Here is a 21,139-nt window from a genome sequence, read left to right as displayed (position 1 = left end):
CACTTCCACCCACACACACACTCATTTACACTCGCTCACGGTGTGTCACATCTAGAAGAGGCTGCAGGCGGACAAACTCTGTTTCTGCAGATAAATCTGTATTATATATATTATACATATTACATATATTATCTATGTTATATACATTATCTATATTATCTATGTTATCTATATTATATATATTATCTATGTTATATACATTATCTATATTATCTATGTTATCTATATTACATATATTATCTATGTTATCTATATTATCTATATTATCTATGTTATCTATATTACATATATTATCTATGTTATCTATATTACATATATTATCTATGTTATCTATATTATCTATATTATCTATGTTATCTATATTATATATATTATCTATGTTATATACATTATCTATATTATCTATGTTATCTATATTACATATATTATCTATGTTATCTATATTATCTATATTATCTATGTTATCTATATTACATATATTATCTATATTATATACATTATATACATTATCTAAATTACATATATTATCTATATTATCTATATTATATATATTATCTATGTTCACTGTGTAATCTACTGTATGATGGTGACGTCCAGCAGAGTGATACAAGATGTCTTAAAGTCAACATGTGAGACGTCCATGTGTGTCCCTGTGTGTCCCTGTGTGTCCATGTGTGTGTCCATGTGTCCCTGTGTGTGTCTCTGTGTGTCTCTGCTTGCAGACTGCAGTGTGAAGGTGAAGGACGTCCTGAGGGAGTTTGATTCAGATGGCGATCTGGCCCGGCACAGACATGGAGAGGTGAGGGGGGTGGGGGAGACGGGACGGGACAGGACGGGACGGCGTGTCCTGCTGTTCGCCATCAGGTCCAGAACTCCGTCCCAGTGATGTCAGCGACCACATGACCAGACAGAGTTCTGTCTCTCAGAGCAGCAGCTTAATGAGAAATGAGCTTCTGATTTATACCTATTGATCCGTTAGTTAATGATCCTGATTCAGACCATCGATCATGTTGATCAGCTGTCTTCTCACCGTCGATCATGTTGATCAGCTGTCTGCAGCGCAGTGGAGTGAAGCTGCAGATGTAAATTACCTCCTTAGTTTAGCCCATGCAGTGAGGCTGTGCTGAGCGGCGTGCTGACCGGCGTGCTGAATGGCGTGCTGAGCGGCGTGGTGAGCGGCGTGCTGAGCGGCGTGCTGAGCGGCGTGCTGAGCGGCGTGCTGAGCGGCGTGGTGAGCGGCGTGCTGAATGGCGTGCTGAGCGGCGTGGTGAGCGGCGTGCTGAGCGGCATGCTGAGCGGCGTGCTGAGCGGCGTGGTGAGCGGCGTGCTGAATGGCGTGCTGAATGGCGTGCTGACCGGCGTGCTGAGCGGCGTGCTGAATGGCGTGCTGAACGGCGTGCAACGGAAGCTCAAAGGATGAATTAGATGTTCCCGGTGCTGTCGGAGCTGCCGACTACTCAGAGCAGGAAGCAGCTGCAGTCGGTCCTAACGGGTCGTTGGGCTGCAGACGCTTTAATTAGATAATGAAGGAAATGTTTTTGTATTTAATGAGAGAAAACATAAATATAAAACATAAAGTTCTAGTTAAAGAGACTGTTTGTAAGAATCCTAAATGTCTTGTTAACAGCTTCACCTGTGTCCGTTAAGTCAACTAAAGTCAGCGTCCTGTTGCTGGCGCTTGTGCTCGCTCTACATAGACATGAAGGAGCATCACTCAACACAGTGAGGAGACACACGTCAGCTAAAAGCACAATATCACTCTATAGTTCAGCTGAACATTCACTAGATATTCTCAGAGCTAAACTAACTCTTCTGCAGTGTGGAGTGAGCAGCATGCACGTGAGAGGTGGAGAGAGAGAGAGAGAGAAGGAGCGCGGTGTGTGAGTGAAGGCAGGTAGAGGAGCAGAGTACAGCAGAGACTCTGGTCCTGGAGACATTTATATATAATATAATAATAATAATGAACAAGAAGAACTGGGTTTGTGGTTCACCGTTATCAAGGGACTGGTGCTCGTTACTCCTGCAGCGCATCATCAGGTGATGATGACAGAGACGAGGACAGACCGAGACCAGGACAGACAGAGACCTGGTCTTGTCTCCCCCGTTCCCTCCGGCCGCGGTCGGGAGGCTGAGGCAGGAAAAGCCAACACTAGGATCAGCATTGATTCATGGAGAGACCTTGGTCTGGTCAGCTAACATTACTGCCAAGCAGCTGAAATATAGAGTGATATTGTGCTTTTAGCTGACGTGTGTCTCCTCACTGTGTTGAGCGATGCTCCTTCATGTCTATGTAGAGCGAGCACAAGCGCCAGCAACAGGACGCTGACTTTAGTTGACTTAACGGACACAGGTGAAGCTGTTAACAAGACATTGTCGAGTTAAAACATTACACTGTAAACAGAATGTGACTGTCCCATTCATCCCCCCCCCAGTGCATCAATGAAGAAGGCTTCCGTCTCTTCCTGAAGACGTATCTAGGGGTGGAGGACTTCCCCGTGGATCTCTGCCAGAGACTCTTCCGCTCCTTCCAGAACTCTGAACCCGTCCAGGAAGACAGTGAGATCACACAGCACCGATTAACTCAGCTCACATCAGTCTACATTCATCTATCACCTCATGGTCAGACATGCTCTCTCTCTCTCTCTGTCTGTCTCTCTCTCTCTGTCTCTCTCTCTGTCTCTCTCTCTGTCTCTCTCTCTGTCTCTCTCTCCTGTAGAGGAGGTCTTTCTGAAGGATGTCTCGTGTTACTTCTCTCTGCTGGAGGACGGACAGCCCAGGGACAAGCTGGAGTGTGAGTCCTCTGTTTCTTCTCTGATATGATGTGAGAGATGACTGACTTCATCCACAACTTCCACTTTCATTTCCTTCTCTCTCTTCAGTTGCTTTCAAGCTCTATGACAGGGACGGCAACGGAGTCCTCGACAGCTCTGTGAGTGGAGGAAATGTTTCAGTTGAAGAAGTGTCATCACGCCGGCCTCCAGCGCTGAAACGAGTCTGTTGTTGTTGTTGTTGTTCAAACAGGAAGTGGATCGGATCATCGCTCAGATGATGCACGCTGCAGAGTACCTGGGATGGGACGTGTCAGAGCTGAGGCCGGTAAATCCCACAAGCAAAGCCTGTACACGCCATATGTATAGACTCAGCCCTACGTATAGACTCATCCATACGTATAGACTCAGCCCTACGTATAGACTCAGCCCTACGTATAGACTCATCCATACGTATAAACTCAGCCCTACGTATAGACTCAGCCCTACGTATAGACTCATCCATACGTATAGACTCAGCCCTACGTATAGACTCAGCCCTACGTATAGACTCATCCATACGTATAGACTCAGCCCTACGTATAGACTCAGCCCTACGTATAGACTCATCCATACGTATAGACTCAGCCCTACGTATAGACTCAGCCCTAGGTATAGACTCATCCATACGTATAGACTCAGCCCTACGTATAGACTCAGCCCTACGTATAGACTCATCCATACGTATAAACTCAGCCCTACGTATAGACTCAGCCCTACGTATAGACTCATCCATACGTATAGACTCAGCCCTACGTATAGACTCATCCATACGTATAAACTCAGCCCTACGTATAGACTCAGCCCTACGTATAGACTCATCCATACGTATAGACTCAGCCCTACGTATAGACTCAGCCCTACGTATAGACTCAGCCCTACGTATAGACTCATCCATACGTATAGACTCAGCCCTACGTATAGACTCATCCATACGTATAAACTCAGCCCTACGTATAGACTCAGCCCTACGTATAGACTCATCCATACGTATAGACTCAGCCCTACGTATAGACTCAGCCCTACGTATAGACTCATCCATACGTATAGACTCAGCCCTACGTATAGACTCAGCCCTACGTATAGACTCATCCATACGTATAGACTCATCCATACGTATAGACTCAGCCCTACGTATAGACTCAGCCCTAGGTATAGACTCATCCATACGTATAGACTCAGCCCTACGCATAGACTCATCCATACGTATAGACTCAGCCCTACGTATAGACTCATCCATACGTATAGACTCAGCCCTACGTATAGACTCATCCATACGTATAGACTCAGCCCTACGTATAGACTCATCCATACGTATAGACTCAGCCCTACGTATAGACTCAGCCGTACGTATAGACTCGGCCCTACGTATAGACTCAGCCCTACGTATAGACTCATCCATACGTATAGACTCAGCCATACATATAGACTCAGCCCTACGTATAGACTCAGTCCTACGTATAGACTCATCCCTATGTATAGACTCAGCCCTAGGTATAGACTCAGGCCTACGTATAGACTCATCCATACGTATAGACTCAGCCCTACGTATAGACTCATCCATACGTATAGACTCATCCATACGTATAGACTCAGCCCTAGGTATAGACTCATCCCTACGTATAGACTCATCCCTACGTATAGACTCAGCCCTAGGTAGACTCATCCCTACGTATAGACTCATCCCTACGTATAGACTCAGCCCTACGTATAGACTCAGCCCTACGTATAGACTCATCCATACGTATAGACTCAGCCCTACGTATAGACTCATCCATACGTATAGACTCAGCCCTACGTATAGACTCAGCCCTACGTATAGACTCAGCCCTACGTATAGACTCATCCCTACGTATAGACTCAGCCCTACGTATAGACTCATCCATACGTATAGACTCAGCCCTACGTATAGACTCATCCATACGTATAGACTCAGCCCTACGTATAGACTCAGCCCTACGTATAGACTCATCCATACGTATAGACTCATCCATACGTATAGACTCAGCCCTACGTATAGACTCATCCATACGTATAGACTCAGCCCTACGTATAGACTCATCCATACGTATAGACTCATCCATACGTATAGACTCAGCCCTACGTATAGACTCATCCATACGTATAGACTCAGCCCTACGTATAGACTCAGCCCTACGTATAGACTCATCCCTACATATAGACTCAGCCCTACGTATAGACTCATCCCTACGTATAGACTCAGCCCTACGTATAGACTCATCCATACGTATAGACTCAGCCCTACGTATAGACTCATCCCTACGTATAGACTCAGCCCTACGTATAGACTCAGCCCTACGTATAGACTCATCCATACGTATAGACTCAGCCCTACGTATAGACTCATCCATACGTATAGACTCAGCCCTACGTATAGACTCATCCATACGTATAGACTCAGCCCTACGTATAGACTCATCCCTACGTATAGACTCAGCCCTACGTATAAACTCAGCCGTACGTATAGACTCGGCCCTACGTATAGACTCAGCCCTACGTATAGACTCATCCATACGTATAGACTCAGCCCTACGTATAGACTCATCCATACGTATAGACTCAGCCCTACGTATAGACTCAGCCGTACGTATAGACTCGGCCCTACGTATAGACTCAGCCCTACGTATAGACTCATCCATACGTATAGACTCAGCCATACATATAGACTCAGCCATACGTATAGACTCAGCCCTACGTATAGACTCAGTCCTACGTATAGACTCATCCCTATGTATAGACTCAGCCCTAGGTATAGACTCAGCCCTACGTATAGACTCAGCCCTATGTATAGACTCATCCCTACATATAGACTCAGCCTTATGTATAGACTCATCCCTACGTATAGACTCAGCCCTAGGTATAGACTCAGCCCTACGTATAGACTCATCCATACGTATAGACTCAGCCCTACGTATAGACTCATCCATACGTATAAACTCAGCCCTACGTATAGACTCAGCCCTACGTATAGACTCATCCATACGTATAGACTCAGCCCTACATATAGACTCAGCCCTACGTATAGACTCATCCATACGTATAGACTCAGCCCTACGTATAGACTCAGCCCTACGTATAGACTCATCCATACGTATAGACTCAGCCCTACGTATAGACTCAGCCCTAGGTATAGACTCATCCATACGTATAGACTCAGCCCTACGTATAGACTCATCCATACGTATAGACTCAGCCCTACGTATAGACTCAGCCCTATGTATAGACTCAGCCCTACGTATAGACTCATCCATACGTATAGACTCAGCCCTACGTATAGACTCATCCCTACGTATAGACTCATCCATACGTATAGACTCATCCCTACGTATAGACTCATCCATACGTATAGACTCAGCCCTAGGTATAGACTCATCCATACGTATAGACTCAGCCCTACGTATAGACTCATCCATACGTATAGACTCAGCCCTACGTATAGACTCATCCCTACGTATAGACTCATCCATACGTATAGACTCATCCCTACGTATAGACTCATCCATATGTATAGACTCAGCCCTACGTATAGACTCAGCCCTACGTATAGACTCATCCCTACGTATAGACTCATCCATACGTATAGACTCAGCCCTACGTATAGACTCATCCATACGTATAGACTCAGCCCTACGTATAGACTCATCCATACGTATAGACTCAGCCCTACGTATAGACTCAGCCGTACGTATAGACTCGGCCCTACGTATAGACTCAGCCCTACGTATAGACTCATCCATACGTATAGACTCAGCCATACATATAGACTCAGCCATACGTATAGACTCAGCCCTACGTATAGACTCAGCCCTACGTATAGACTCAGCCCTACGTATAGACTCATCCATACGTATAGACTCATCCATACGTATAGACTCAGCCCTACGTATAGACTCAGCCCTAGGTATAGACTCATCCATACGTATAGACTCAGCCCTACGTATAGACTCATCCATACGTATAGACTCAGCCCTACGTATAGACTCATCCATACGTATAGACTCAGCCCTACGTATAGACTCAGCCGTACGTATAGACTCGGCCCTACGTATAGACTCAGCCCTACGTATAGACTCATCCATACGTATAGACTCAGCCATACATATAGACTCAGCCATACGTATAGACTCAGCCCTACGTATAGACTCAGTCCTACGTATAGACTCATCCCTATGTATAGACTCAGCCCTAGGTATAGACTCAGCCCTACGTATAGACTCAGCCCTATGTATAGACTCATCCCTACATATAGACTCAGCCCTATGTATAGACTCATCCCTACGTATACACTCAGCCCTAGGTATAGACTCAGCCCTACGTATAGACTCATCCATACGTATAGACTCAGCCCTACGTATAGACTCATCCATACATATAGACTCATCCATACGTATAGACTCAGCCCTAGGTATAGACTCATCCCTACGTAGACTCAGCCCTAGGTATAGACTCATCCCTACGTATAGACTCAGCCCTACGTATAGACTCATCCCTACGTATAGACTCATCCCTACATATAGACTCAGCCCTACGTATAGACTCATCCATACGTATAGACTCAGCCCTACGTATAGACTCATCCCTACGTATAGACTCAGCCCTACGTATAGACTCAGCCCTACGTATAGACTCATCCATACGTATAGACTCAGCCCTACGTATAGACTCATCCATACGTATAGACTCAGCCCTACGTATAGACTCAGCCCTACGTATAGATTCATCCCTACGTATAGACTCAGCCCTACGTATAGACTCATCCCTACGTATAGACTCAGCCCTACGTATAGACTCATCCATACGTATAGACTCAGCCCTACGTATAGATTCATCCCTACGTATAGACTCAGCCCTACGTATAGACTCATCCCTACGTATAGACTCAGCCCTACGTATAGACTCATCCATACGTATAGACTCAGCCCTACGTATAGACTCAGCCCTACGTATAGACTCATCCATACGTATAGACTCAGCCCTACGTATAGATTCATCCATACGTATAGACTCAGCCCTACGTATAGACTCATCCCTATGTATAGACTCAGCCCTACGTATAGACTCAGCCCTACGTATAGACTCATCCCTACGTATAGATTCATCTATACACCTACAGTACAGCTACAGTACAGCTACAGTACAGCTACAGTACACCTACAGTACACCTACAGTACACCTACAGTGTAGGTGTACTGTAGGTATACTGTAGATTCTACAGTATACCTACAGTATAAGTGGATTGTAAACTAATTCCCACACATGAGTATTTTCAGAGAACAGCTGATAGAGGCTGGTGTGCTGACTGGATGTGCTTTCATCAGGTTCTGAAGGACATGATGACGGCCATCGATGCTGACAGCAGCGGTACGGTGTCTCTGGAGGAGTGGGTGGAGGGAGGCATGAACAACGTTCCCCTGCTGGTGTTGTTGGGTCTGAAGGTACTTTAACTCACATATCTCTCATTTTTACAGCAGGTGGTAAAACCTCCTTTTACTGCTCTTGTGAAACGTCGATTTGGCGTGCCTCTCCTCTGTCCTTCGCCCCCTCGCCGTCTATAAGGGCCTTTCTGCCGACTCAGTGTTTACAGGGTGTGGTGATGTCAGCTCTGCACCATCAGAGTGCTTCAGCGTTTTCCATTTACTCTGCACAATCTCTGCCCACATTTAACTGAGTACCTGCATCAAACAGCAGTCTGTAGGCCCTCTATCTGACTAATGGAATTAAAGAGCGGCTCCATTATTATTATTATCATCATTAATATTATTATTATTATTACTATCATTATTATTATTATTATTATTACTATCATTATTATTATTATTATTATATCTTTCTGAACTTCCCAGTATTGTTCCTTATTTTCCTTGTTTTCAAATCCAAACATTAATACAACATCACATTTTGGTCAAAGTTTGTTTTAGAATCAAAATATGACCTCGCCGTCAGTCGGCCGCTTCACCTCGCTGTCAGTCGGCCGCTTCACCTCGCCGTCAGACGGCCGCTTCACCTCGCCGTCAGTCGGCCGCTTCACCTCGCCGTCAGTCGGCCGCTACACCTCGCCGTCAGTCGGCCGCTTCACCTCGCCGTCAGTCGGCCGCTTCACCTCGCCGTCAGTCGGCCGCTTCACCTCGCCGTCAGACGGCCGCTTCACCTCGCCGTCAGTCGGCCGCTTCACCTCGCCGTCAGACGGCCGCTTCACCTCGCCGTCAGTCGGCCGCTTCACCTCGCCGTCAGACGGCTGCTTCACCTCGCCATCAGACAGCCCTCTCTGACGGGGAACTGAAGCCGTTATATCGCTCTCTTCACAGCCACCAGACTCCATTCATAAAACATTCATTTTACCTCTCAGAAGAACACGGGGGTATACATACAACCCCACTTCAAATATTCGTACCATCCCTTTTCAGTTATTACCAAACTGATCACAGCTAACGTTGACTCAGCTAGTGCTAGCGTTCACATTATTGATAACCTTATTGATTAGCTTACTGTGCTAACTTGCGTCACTGCTGTCTGCTAACGGCTGAGGGAAAAACCTGTAACAGAAGGAGATGGACCGGCCCTTTAACTAAGTGCCTGCAAGAAGCAGCCATGTTGAGGCCCTATCTTTGACTAAAGGAATGAATCAGTGTAATGTTGGGTGTATACATAAGAACGGTTGTCTTAAAGCGAGGACAGATCAGTTGTGTGTTGTTGGGTTTTGTTTAAAAGCTTCATACTGTCGGAAGGCTCGCCCTCTGTGGCGCTCTGAAACCGTGGCCTGGACTCTGCATCTGGGTTTGGCCTCTACAACAATGCTGGGGCCTTCCCCTCAGGCTATTTCTAGCCACCAATGGACATTTGAAGCCCAGGGTGCATGAATTCAGCCCCCCCCGCCCCACATTCGCTCTGCCTCATGCAGTCAGTGACAGGCTGATGCATCACCATTTCAGTGTGTAATCCAGATAAAAGTGCCGGTAAACAGATTGAAAGCAACCTTATAATCTCGTGTTGAGAATTTGAGATTATAGTCGGTGTTGGTTTAAATCTCCGTGGTGCTGCAGAACACATGATATGTGGAGCCGCTGCTGCATAATCAGCAGTCTCATTACGGCGAGGTTAGTCACGAGTGGGTGTGAAAAACAACTGTGAAATTCAACGCCGTGCCCACAGTGCCTTTATGAGAGGGCCGGTGATGTTTAACCCAACGTTTAACAAAGGCAACAAATAGAAGCTGCTTCTGTTGCATTGATTCTTCTGTCCACATGTTCTCTGTCTGCACCGACCAGATGACCCAGAAGGACGGGCAGCACCTCTGGAGGATGAAACACTTCAACAGGCCCGCTTACTGCAACGTGTGCCAGAGCATGCTGCTGGGTCTGAGGAAACAGGGACTGTGCTGCACCTGTGAGTACCTGAACCCACCACAAGAGGGCCACATTCATCAAACTGAACCCACCACAAGAGGGCCACATTCATCAAACTGAACCCACCACAAGAGGGCCACATTCATCAAACTGAACCCACCACAAGAGGGCCACATTCATCAAACTGAACCCACCACAAGAGGGCCACATTAATCAGACTGAACCCACCACAAGAGGGTCACATTTATCAGACTGAACCCACCACAAGAGGGCCACATTAATCAGACTGAACCCACCACAAGAGGGTCACATTTATCAGACTGAACCCACCACAAGAGGGCCACATTAATCAGACTGAACCCACCACAAGAGGGCCACATTAATCAGACTGAACCCGCCACAAGAGGGCCACATTTATCAGACTGAACCTGCCACAAGAGGGCCACATTTATCAGACTGAACCCGCCACAAGAGGGCCACATTTATCAGACTGAACCCGCCACAAGAGGGCCACATTAATCAGACTGAATCCATCACAAGAGGGCCACATTAATCAGACTGAACCCGCCACAAGAGAGCCACATTAATCAGACTGAATCCATCACAAGAGGGCCACATTAATCAGACTGAACCCGCCACAAGAGGGCCACATTAATCAGACTGAACCCGCCACAAGAGGGCCACATTAATCAGACTGGATCTTTCTCTGTCAGTTTTAATTGTATGCTCTGTAAACATCATGTGATGCCATGTGTGCCGCTGTGCAGGCTGTAAGTACACCGTCCACGGCCGCTGTGCTAACAGGAACCCGGCGCCCTGCACCAGGACGTATGTGAAGTCCAAGAAAGAAACGGGGGTAAGCCAGCGTCTCCATGACAACATGTTCAGTCTATATTAGACCACATCCTGAGTCTCTTATGTTAAAACATTCATCCCACATTTCAGCTTTCAGCGCACGACTGGGTGAGCGGGAACTGTGACTCCAGGAAGTGTGAAAAGTGCCAGAAGAAGATCAAGAGCTTTCAAGGCTTAACGGGCAAACACTGTGTGTGGTGTCACACCATGGTGAGGACTGGTCTCTATACAGTTTATAACATTGTGTGGTGTTACACCATAGTGAGGACTGAACTCTATACAGTTTATAACACTGTGCGTGGTGTTACACCATGGTGAGGACTGAACTCTATACAGTTTATAACACTGTGTGGTGTTACACCATGGTAAGGACTGAACTCTATACAGTTTATAACACTGTGTGTGGTGTTACACCATGGTTAGGACTGAACTCTATACAGTTTATAACACTGTGTGTGGTGTTACACCATGGTGAGGACTGAACTCTATACAGTTTATAACACTGTGTGTGGTGTTACACCATGGTGAGGACTGGTCTCTATACAGTTTATAACACTGTGTGTGGTGTTACACCATGGTGAGGACTGAACTCTATACAGTTTATAACACTGTGTGTGGTGTTACACCATGGTGAGGACTGGTCTCTATACAGTTTATAACACTGTGTGTAGTGTTACACCATGGTGAGGACTGAACTCTATACAGTTTATAACACTGTGTGTGGTGTTACACCATGGTGAGGACAACTCTATACAGTTTATAACACTGCGTGGTGTTACACCATGGTGAGGACTGGTTTCTATACAGTTTATAACACTGTGTGGTGTTACACCATGGTGAGGACTGGTTTCTATACAGTTTATAACACTGTGTGGTGTTACACCATGGTGAGGACTGGTTTCTATACAGTTTATAACACTGTGTGTGGTGTTATTGTTTGTGTTGTACAGCGTCATGATGAGTGTGCAGACCAGGAGCCAACACAGTGTACCTGTGGACCCCTCAGAGACCACATCCTGCCTCCCTGGGCCATATATCCTGTTATAAAGGTACAGAACCAGAACCAACACTAACATATATCCTGTTATAAAGGTACAGAACCAGAACCAGGTTTGGTGTATAGTAGGGTTGGAACGGTTTGTGTATTTGATCCGAACCGTTCGGTTCAGGACGTTCGGTTCAGGACGTTCGGTTCAGGACGTTCGGTTCGGTCCGTGACATCCTTTCAGTTCGCTGTTACCCAAACAGCTGTTCATGTCGACTACTCAAACACGCAGAACAGAAACTCTGGAGCGTGAGTTTGACCTGTAAAGTTCTGGCAGCGCAGCAGGAATGATATCAGCAGTGTAGCGCCCAGTAGCTCAGGATAGTCGAGCTAAACTGACAACCAGTTGTGTCAAACTGCACGCCGACACGGTTCAACTGAAGTCGGGTTTATATGTGGACACCTGAAACATTTAATTATGGCGGCATCAACCGACCGTGTCGATCAGCAGAGCGAAACAAAAGCAGACTGGACCGAGTCAGTTCCCCCCCACAGCGTTCAGACAGCCTCCTCCTGCAGACTCACATCGTGACAAAGTCATATCTGATGCTATAAGAGAGTTTATCGCTGCATATACGACATCACTCCATCATAAACTATACAGAATTAAAGCAGATGGTCAAAGAGCGTGAGCCTTCACGTATATATATATATATATATATATATATATATTTAAACTAGCAGAAGCAGCAGTTGAGGATTTAAGGTGGAACATTACATTTACATTACAGACATTTGTGATTTTATTTTTGTAATTGATTTATTCTTTTTTTTTTTTTAAAGTTATTTTTTTGGGGGCATTTTTCCATTTTTTATTGAGAGGACAGTGGATAGAGTCTTGAAAGGGGGGAGAGAGAGAGTGGATGCGGAAAGGGCCACAGGCCGGATTCGAACCCGGGCCGCCGCGGTCAGGACCAAGCCTTGATACATGGACGCCCGCTCTACCAACTGAGCTAACCCAGGCGCCCAAGTAATTGATTTATTCTTATTGACAGTATGTCAGTATTTGAGTGCCTTAACTGTTCTAGTCAGAGTTCTGACCAATGAGCTGCTGTTGAGTGAGTGGGAGATAATAAGCCACGTTGTTTAATAGTTCTGGTTGAGCTTCTGCTTCAATGTATGTTGATGGCCTTAGTCTATAATGACATCATATTTATATGAAAATAACAAAGATGCATGTTTTGTTTGCACTAATTACTGTAGAGATGATTCTTTCAATTAAGATTTGACAATGAAGAAGAGTTGATGTTCCTTATGTAAGCCTTACTTTTGTTAAGGCAAACATTTGTTAACTTATTTTTGCCAAATAAATGAGAAGCATGTTGAAATCAGAACCAGACCTCCTCACTGGAACAGATATGTACCGAACCGAACCGAAAACCGTGATATGAACCCAACCGTGAGTTTTGTGAACCGTTCCACCCCTAGTGTGTAGAGATGTCTCTTTGTCCTCAGAAGGTTGTGGGGTCGATGATATGTTCTTTGGTTTAATGGATGTCTTCCTGTCTCGGTCGGTGAAGGAGAGACCGAACGGCTGCTCCGGCTCAACGGATGACAGCGAGCTCTACACGACTCCTGATGGACAAGTGCTTCAGGTTTTTCATCCTTTCATCATCGATACAGTGTTTACAGTGAGGATCTGATTTGTCTGCATGGACAGTAAATCTATTTGTTTTATTGAACAGATCAGCCCCGTGCCAAACACCCATCCTCTGCTAGTGTTCGTCAACCCTAAGAGTGGCGGCAAACAGGGAGAGAGGTGAGTGAACAAAGAAATGAGAGCTGTCAGTCCATTAAAATAATCATTAATAGAAAGATAATCACACATTTATCTGTTCTAAATGTTCCTTAAAGGGAGATTAGTCAAGTATTTAATCCTCTTATCAACATGGGAGTGGACAAATATGCTGCTTTATGCACATTTATGTATATATTTATGATTGTAAATCAATTAACAATACAAAACAATGACAGATATTGATCCAGAAACCCTCACAGGAACTACATTTAGCAGAACTGTGGAGTGTTATTTAGTAGGGATGCACCGATACCACTTCATTCAGACCCAGTACAAGTACTTACATTTGGGTACTCTCTGATACCGAGTACCGATACGAGTACCGATACGAGTACCGATACGAGTACCGATACGAGTACCGATACGAGTACTTCTCTGTGCCAAAAGACCCTTGTTAACAGCCAGCTGGAGGGTGTGAGCGACACACGGCAGGCTGGGGAGTCCCGCATACGAGGCGTAGCTCCGCCACCGGCTCTAGGTCGGCTTGGAAATGTTCGGGGCGAAGGTGGCTCTCGGTTGCAGCTTTATAGCGCTCCCCGCACGGACCTCATCGCACCGTGACGGGGCTCTCTGCTCCCGGTGCGACTGTCAACCGGGGCGGACTGTCCTCAGTGCGCCCCAACCGCGTCGTGCCGCGGCCCACATAGAAGGTGCCAGGGGTCTGCGGTGATGTCTGCGGCCCAACCGACCCGTCTTGAAACATGGACCAAGGAGTCTAACACACGCGCGAGTCAGAGGGTGACAGCAAAACTTCGTTGCGCAATGGAAGTGAGGGCCGGCGCGCACCGGCTGAGGCGAGATCCCGGCCCAGCGGGGTCGGGCGCACCACCGTAAAGTGGTATCGGTGCCGTTGTATCGGAGGCGTTTTGTGAGTGCGAGTACATGAGCACAGTATTGGACCCGATACCCGATGATCCGATGAGTTTCAGATGATACCAGTAGCTTCCCTCTAGCTGTAAAACTGAGATGTACAACCTAAAAATCACAAGTTGCGTTAAAGAAATTAGTGTCGTTAAAATGAATTTGTGTTAACTCGTTATAATCACGTTAACTTTGACAGCTCTAGAAGAAATAGATGTCTAATACATGCACATTGTTTAGCCTGATTTTATGCATTTCAGAGTCCTGCATAAATTCCAGTATTTACTGAATCCACGGCAGGTAAACAACCTTTCGAATGGCGGACCTGGACCAGGGTGAGTATCTGGTACAACAGATATTATAAATGGAAATAGATTTTAGCTAGATATTAGACTGCCCACAGTGTCCTGTAGACGTGAAGCTCCATCATCTCTCTTTCAGACTGAGCTTCTTCAGACATCTGCAGGATTACAGGATCTTGGTGTGCGGAGGAGACGGCACCGTTGGCTGGATTCTAGACGCCATAGGTGAGAGGTTGATGGATCACTAGAAGAAGACACGCGTGAGCTTCCACACCGTGAGCTTCTGCTGAACATCGTTGTGACGCACTTCCTGTTTGCTTCCCCTTCTTTTCCCTCTTTCATGCTGTCAGACAAAGCCGATCCGTTGGTGCGGCCACCTGTCGCCGTGCTTCCTCTGGGCACAGGAAATGACCTCGCACGATGTCTGCGATGGGGAGGAGGTGAGAAATAAAGAAGAGTGTTCTCTGATTATGAAAATAATGAAACAGCTTGCTGCGTGTGCTCTGTTGATGTGTGTGTGTGTGTGTGTGTGTGAGACCCGGCGATCCCGACCAACGCTACTGTCTTTAAGAGGCTGTAGCGGCTCAGTGTTAGAGCCAGAGTGAAGGTTCTGGTATCATAGGAAACTAGTAAATCTAAGGAGGCCATCGGCACCAACCGTGTCATGTGTCACGAAGTTAGGCTAAATTTTGGCGAGGAAAGATGTGTGAATGTACATGGGTTCTCTGGGTACTAACGAGTCTCCTCTTTACAGACATGCCCACTTTATGATAATCACATGCAGTTTAAATGTGTTATTGTCTCCTATTCTAAAATGGTGTGTTTGAATATTTCTGCATCCTGGGGTCCCTAAACAGTGTTGAATCACATAAACTGGGTCTCACTGTAAAGCTGAGACTCTGGTGGATCCAATGAACCCAACTGGATTCATGTGTGATGATGTTAGTCCCCATAGGAGACATTTCATTGACCTCACTGTATAAAATGACCTGTGGTGACCTCTAGGATAATCACAGCCTCATGAAACTTTACAGACACAAACTAGAGACCTAGAGCATTCAGAGGATGGATGGATCAAACTAGAGACCTAGAGCATTCAGAGGATGGATGGATCAAACTAGAGACATAGAGCATTCAGAGGATGGATGGATCAGACTAGAGACATAGAGCATTCAGAGGATGGATGGATCAGACTAGAGACATAGAGCATTCAGAGGATGGATGGATCAAACTAGAGACCTAGAGCATTCAGAGGATGGATGGCTTTCCTAGCTAGATTGACAATAAGGGGGTTTCTGCTTGCCATCCAATCACCGAAAAATGCAGAAATCTCCAAATGTCAAAAGTTTTTGATACCAAATCACAGCATGTCTTTTTCTCAGGTGTTCCTCAAGGTCTTGGTGTCTTAATGTGGTATTTTGGAGGGATTATTGATCATTTTTATTAATTCTCCAGTGGTAAAAAAATGGTTAAATTTAGCACCAAATCTGTGTAATAAATGGAATCAACCCAACATCTTCTGAGACCTAATAGAGCATGGGGATGACCATCATATACTTCTATCATCATGTTCTAAACCCTGATACACTCTAAAGATTTGTTTTATTTTAGTCAGATTAATCTACAGGTTCCAGCTTTCAGATGATGTTCACCTCTTCTATGTGACGTCTCCTGTTGACCTGCTATCTGCTTCATGTGTTTGAAGGATACGACGGCGAGGATCTGAGTCGTATTCTTAAAGACATCGAGGGGAGCTCGGAGGTTCTGATGGACCGCTGGAGTGTGCAGGTCATCCCAGATGAGAACCAGGAGAAGGGCGACCCGGTGCCCTACGAAATCATCAACAACTACTTCTCTATTGGCGTTGTGAGTTTCTCAGGAATACGTCGTCACACCAGAGGAAGGGATTATTTTTACAGGTTTGTGATTGGATCATTTCTGTGTTGTGCTGACAGGACGCCTCCATCGCCCACCGCTTCCACACCATGAGGGAGAAACATCCCCAGAAATTTAACAGCAGGTACCAGTTCAACATATTATTAGTGTCTAGTGTGTGTGTGATAACAGGAGAAAATGTTCTGTGAAAATGAATTATCACTTCAACCTGAAAACATCACACTCTGCTTTATGATTACAGGATGAAGAACAAGCTGTGGTATTTTGAATTTGCCACTTCAGAAACCATCTCTGCTTCCTGCAAGAAACTGAACGAAAGTCTAACAATCGAGGTGAGAACGCAGCTTCAGCTTCATCATCTTCATCATCTTCATCATCTTTGCATGTTTGTATTTAGTCTCCGGACCAGAGTAGTGAACTGTGGAATCACTCCAGTACTGATGTTTGACCTGGTCTCTTCTTCAGTGCTGCGGTACTCCGCTGGATCTCAGTGGCCTCTCTCTAGAAGGCGTTGCTGTCCTAAACATTCCCAGCATGCACGGCGGCTCCAACCTGTGGGGTGAAACCAAAAAAGGGGACACCAAGGGACTGACGAGTCAGGAGGAGCCCGAGGTGATCGTCGACCCAGAAATCCTGAAAGTGACCTCCCAAGGTATTTGGTCTTTGGTGGAGTTAAACCAGGAGGCAGACCAGATTCAGGGCGCTTTCACACGCCAACATTTAGTCTGTTCTAATCTATCTCTGGTGCACTGTGTGAGAGGTAGGCTCATTTCATCATAGACTACTATACAACCAGAGGAGCTGCCCCCTGCTGGCTGGTAGAGAGGATGCATGTTCACTGTGTTCAGCGGTCCTGGGCAGTCAGCCTATCAGAACTTTATTAGAACAGAGGATGAGTAACATGTTCTTGTCAGATCTCAGTGACCGTCGACTGGAGGTGGTCGGCCTTGAAGGAGCCATGGAGATGGGACAGATATACACGGGTCTTAAGAGCGCCGTGAGGCTCGCCAAAACATCCCAGATCACCATCAGGTGAGAAGCAGACATGTTGAGACTCGTCTGGTTCTGAAGGCCCGTTAGACTCCTAGAAGTCTGGATGATGATGTGTTGTAGTTGACTGATCAGCAGCTGAGGATGATCCTCTGCTGTTTTAATGACTCGTTAGCTTCATTGATTCTGTTCCCTGATCTCTCTGCTCCACCTTCAGGGTGAAGAAAGCCTTACCGATGCAGATAGACGGAGAGCCGTGGATGCAGCCTCCCTGCACGGTGAATACTATCCTCCATCTACTGTAGTAACACACTGACTCTGGATCAGAACCTCATAGAACCCCACTGAGAAACACCTGAACTCTGTCTTTAACCTCTATCTACTGTAGTAACACACTGACTCTGGATCAGAACCTCATAGAACCACACTGAGAAACACCTGAACTCTGTCTTTAACCTCTATCTACTGTAGTAACACACTGACTCTGGATCAGAACCTCATAGAACCACACTGAGAAACACCTGAACTCTCCCTTTAACCTCCATCTACTGTAGTAATACACTGACTCTGGATCAGAACCTCATAGAACCACACTGAGAAACACCTGAACTCTGTCTTTAACCTCTATCTACTGTAGTAACACACTGACTCTGGATCAGAACCTCATAGAACCACACTGAGAAACACCTGAACTCTCCCTTTAACCTCCATCTACTGTAGTAACACACTGACTCTGGATCAGAACCTCATAGAACCACACTGAGAAACACCTGAACTCTGTCTTTAACCTCTATCTACTGTAGTAACACACTGACTCTGGATCAGAACCTCATAGAACCACACTGAGAAACACCTGAACTCTCCCTTTAACCTCCATCTACTGTAGTAACACACTGACTCTGGATCAGAACCTCATAGAACCACACTGAGAAACACCTGAACTCTCTCTTTCATGTAGAAATGTTTTTATATTATATTTATATTATAATTTTCTGGACATTTAACTTCTTTATTTTTATTTTTCAGATCCACATCACTCACAAGAACCAGGCCCGGATGTTGATGGCTCCTCAAGCAAAGTCATCCGGCTTCTTCACCTACAAATGAAACTGCTCAGAGCAGCGACGTGCTCTCGTTTACTGTAAATAGAAGACTGGGACTTTTTTAAAGATATAAAATCAGTCTGAATGTGCACGTTGTAGAATAATAAAGTTACGATAAGTGCATCTGTGTAACACATAACCCAGAGGTCAGGGGTCAGGGATCAGGGGTCAGGGCTCAGAGCTCAGCAACCTTTACTAACTAAAGAGCCAATTTAGGCAAAAATAAAAATAAAAATCTGTCTGGAGCCGCAAAACGTGATCATTGTGATGAAGGTAACACAGTTTATAGTCTAAGTATATAGTATATAAGTCTAATGCAGTGAGGGCCAAAGAGACAATGTACTACGGAGTATTAGGACCACATTGAGGGAAAACACATCTGAGATTTACACAATAAAGTCAGAACTTTATGAGAAAAAAAGAAAATAACACGTAAAATTACTCCTTTATAATATTCTGACTTTATTCTCTAAACCTCAGATTTCTGTTTTTTCCTCAATGTGGCCCTAATACTCCGTCGTACCGTCGTACCATAGACCTACAACAATTGATAAATAAAAATGAAAATGTAAACAAAAAAACAGTTCAACATTCATTTCCATTCTTAAAGATCCACAGGGAGCCGCTGGAGAGGAGCTGAAGAGACGCATGTGGCTCCGGAGCTGCAGGTTGTTGACCTCTGACCCCTGACATAACCGCAGCATGATTACAACGAGATGTTTGTGTGTTTTTATCAGTACTCTGTCTCAGCTGGTGGAGACGCTGCTCTGTAGAAACTAAACCTTTAAAGTGAAGCGTATCCAGCTTCATGTGCCTTTACAATCTGTCTTTATGGTTATGGCTTTGGTAGGAGACTTACTGAGCTCAGCGTGTAGACGTGCACTTTGGACATAATCCGTGTAGTACTGCTGTTTTTCTTTGTGGCTGTAAAGACGCTGTGAAAGCCAGATTATGTCGGTGTCAGGTTGGAACTAAAAGCGACGGATGGATGAGATTTGACTGAAGTTATTTTACTGTTTATTTCGTACATTTCAGAAGATACTTGAAGGTGTTTTTGGGGAACAGTAACGGGACAATCATTACCAAGAGGAGGCTGCATGTTGATCAGTGTTCACTTCTAACTTATATCTTATTTAAATGCCTAATCATCACTCACATCATCTCAATATATCTGTAATAACACACTGTGTTAATAAATCATCTGGACCTGATTCACTCTGTGGAGATCATTTCTTTGTTCTGCCACTAGGTGGCGTCAGAAGGCTGCATCATGATGAGGATGATGATGATGAGGATCTTCTCTTCTCTGCCTTCATCTCTCTGTTGTAAATATAAAGTTAATATTTAGTTTTTCTCTGAGTAACATTACCCCTATGACTTTTAATGATGGGTTAGTCTGCCAGCAACAAATGTTGCCTTTAAATGCTGTCGGACAAATCATGACTCAACTGTTTGAAATAAGGCACCAAATGAAATAATTCTGTCACATATGAGCCTTATAAAGTTATTATTAGTTATTATTAGTTATTATAAGCTGGTGGGAATATGCTACAGCTTTAAAGAGCCCCTCAGGTTTACGCTGTAAGACATATGAAATACTCTGCTTTGAATAATAATTACTCTTTGGCTTTCAACAGTCTTCAGAGGTCTTGTTTTGTACAAAACCCAAAATATTAATATATAAGACATAAAACAGAAAATCCTCAAACTACACAAGCTAACACCACGAAATATGTAACACTTCTAAAACAATCAATAATGAAAATAGTGACTGACTAATCAATACCATGACTTATCGAAAACATGACTAATCAATAACATGACTAATCAATAACAGGCCTTGTCTTGACTCTAATTTCTAAAATATAACCAGTTATTGCTGCTTTTACAGTCCCAAAACTAAACCACCTTCAGCTTCTGGCATCTGAATCAGAAACGTCCGAGGGGCCCTGAAGGCAGCACAACAGGAAGCACGTCAACGTCCCCATTGGCTCTCAGAGCTGTCAGTCACAGCAGAGGTCCCGCCTCCTCCTCCTAGTGCTCCTGCTCCTCTTCCTCCTCCTTCTCCTCCTGCTGCTCCTCCTCCTCCTCTTCCTCCTCCTCCTCCTGCTCCTCCTC

At 45.2% G+C, this 21,139-nt stretch overlaps 1 protein-coding gene and 1 long non-coding RNA gene across 2 annotated transcripts in view; one reads left to right on the top strand and one right to left on the bottom strand.

Moving 5' to 3' along the window:
- dgkaa (diacylglycerol kinase, alpha a) overlaps positions 1 to 19,331 on the top strand; it is a 30,908-nt gene extending 11,577 nt beyond the window's left edge. Inside the window, exons 3-24 of the mRNA XM_037773205.1 lie at positions 723 to 799; positions 2,433 to 2,556; positions 2,717 to 2,791; positions 2,880 to 2,929; positions 3,022 to 3,096; positions 8,147 to 8,263; positions 10,094 to 10,211; positions 10,939 to 11,027; positions 11,117 to 11,236; positions 11,977 to 12,075; positions 13,592 to 13,666; positions 13,757 to 13,830; positions 14,991 to 15,065; positions 15,172 to 15,257; positions 15,383 to 15,472; positions 16,738 to 16,898; positions 16,988 to 17,052; positions 17,170 to 17,260; positions 17,394 to 17,580; positions 17,843 to 17,960; positions 18,136 to 18,196; positions 18,945 to 19,331. Of these exons, the coding sequence (XP_037629133.1) occupies positions 723 to 799; positions 2,433 to 2,556; positions 2,717 to 2,791; positions 2,880 to 2,929; positions 3,022 to 3,096; positions 8,147 to 8,263; positions 10,094 to 10,211; positions 10,939 to 11,027; positions 11,117 to 11,236; positions 11,977 to 12,075; positions 13,592 to 13,666; positions 13,757 to 13,830; positions 14,991 to 15,065; positions 15,172 to 15,257; positions 15,383 to 15,472; positions 16,738 to 16,898; positions 16,988 to 17,052; positions 17,170 to 17,260; positions 17,394 to 17,580; positions 17,843 to 17,960; positions 18,136 to 18,196; positions 18,945 to 19,025 (2,108 nt within the window). The 3' untranslated portion in view covers positions 19,026 to 19,331. The remainder of the gene's footprint in view (positions 1 to 722; positions 800 to 2,432; positions 2,557 to 2,716; positions 2,792 to 2,879; positions 2,930 to 3,021; positions 3,097 to 8,146; positions 8,264 to 10,093; positions 10,212 to 10,938; positions 11,028 to 11,116; positions 11,237 to 11,976; positions 12,076 to 13,591; positions 13,667 to 13,756; positions 13,831 to 14,990; positions 15,066 to 15,171; positions 15,258 to 15,382; positions 15,473 to 16,737; positions 16,899 to 16,987; positions 17,053 to 17,169; positions 17,261 to 17,393; positions 17,581 to 17,842; positions 17,961 to 18,135; positions 18,197 to 18,944) is intronic.
- Positions 19,332 to 20,009: 678 nt separating this feature from the next.
- Positions 20,010 to 21,135, bottom strand: LOC119490094. Its single transcript, XR_005207327.1, has 2 exons — positions 20,930 to 21,135; positions 20,010 to 20,341 (listed from the first exon to the last, which is right to left on the bottom strand). It is a non-coding gene; the product is annotated as an uncharacterized LOC119490094 (long non-coding RNA).
- Between the last annotated feature and the right edge of the window lie 4 nt (positions 21,136 to 21,139).

Source organism: Sebastes umbrosus, chromosome 6, assembly GCF_015220745.1.
Source record: "Sebastes umbrosus isolate fSebUmb1 chromosome 6, fSebUmb1.pri, whole genome shotgun sequence".
Lineage (NCBI taxonomy): Eukaryota > Metazoa > Chordata > Actinopteri > Perciformes > Sebastidae > Sebastes > Sebastes umbrosus.
This window is presented reverse-complemented; position numbering and strand designations above follow the sequence as displayed.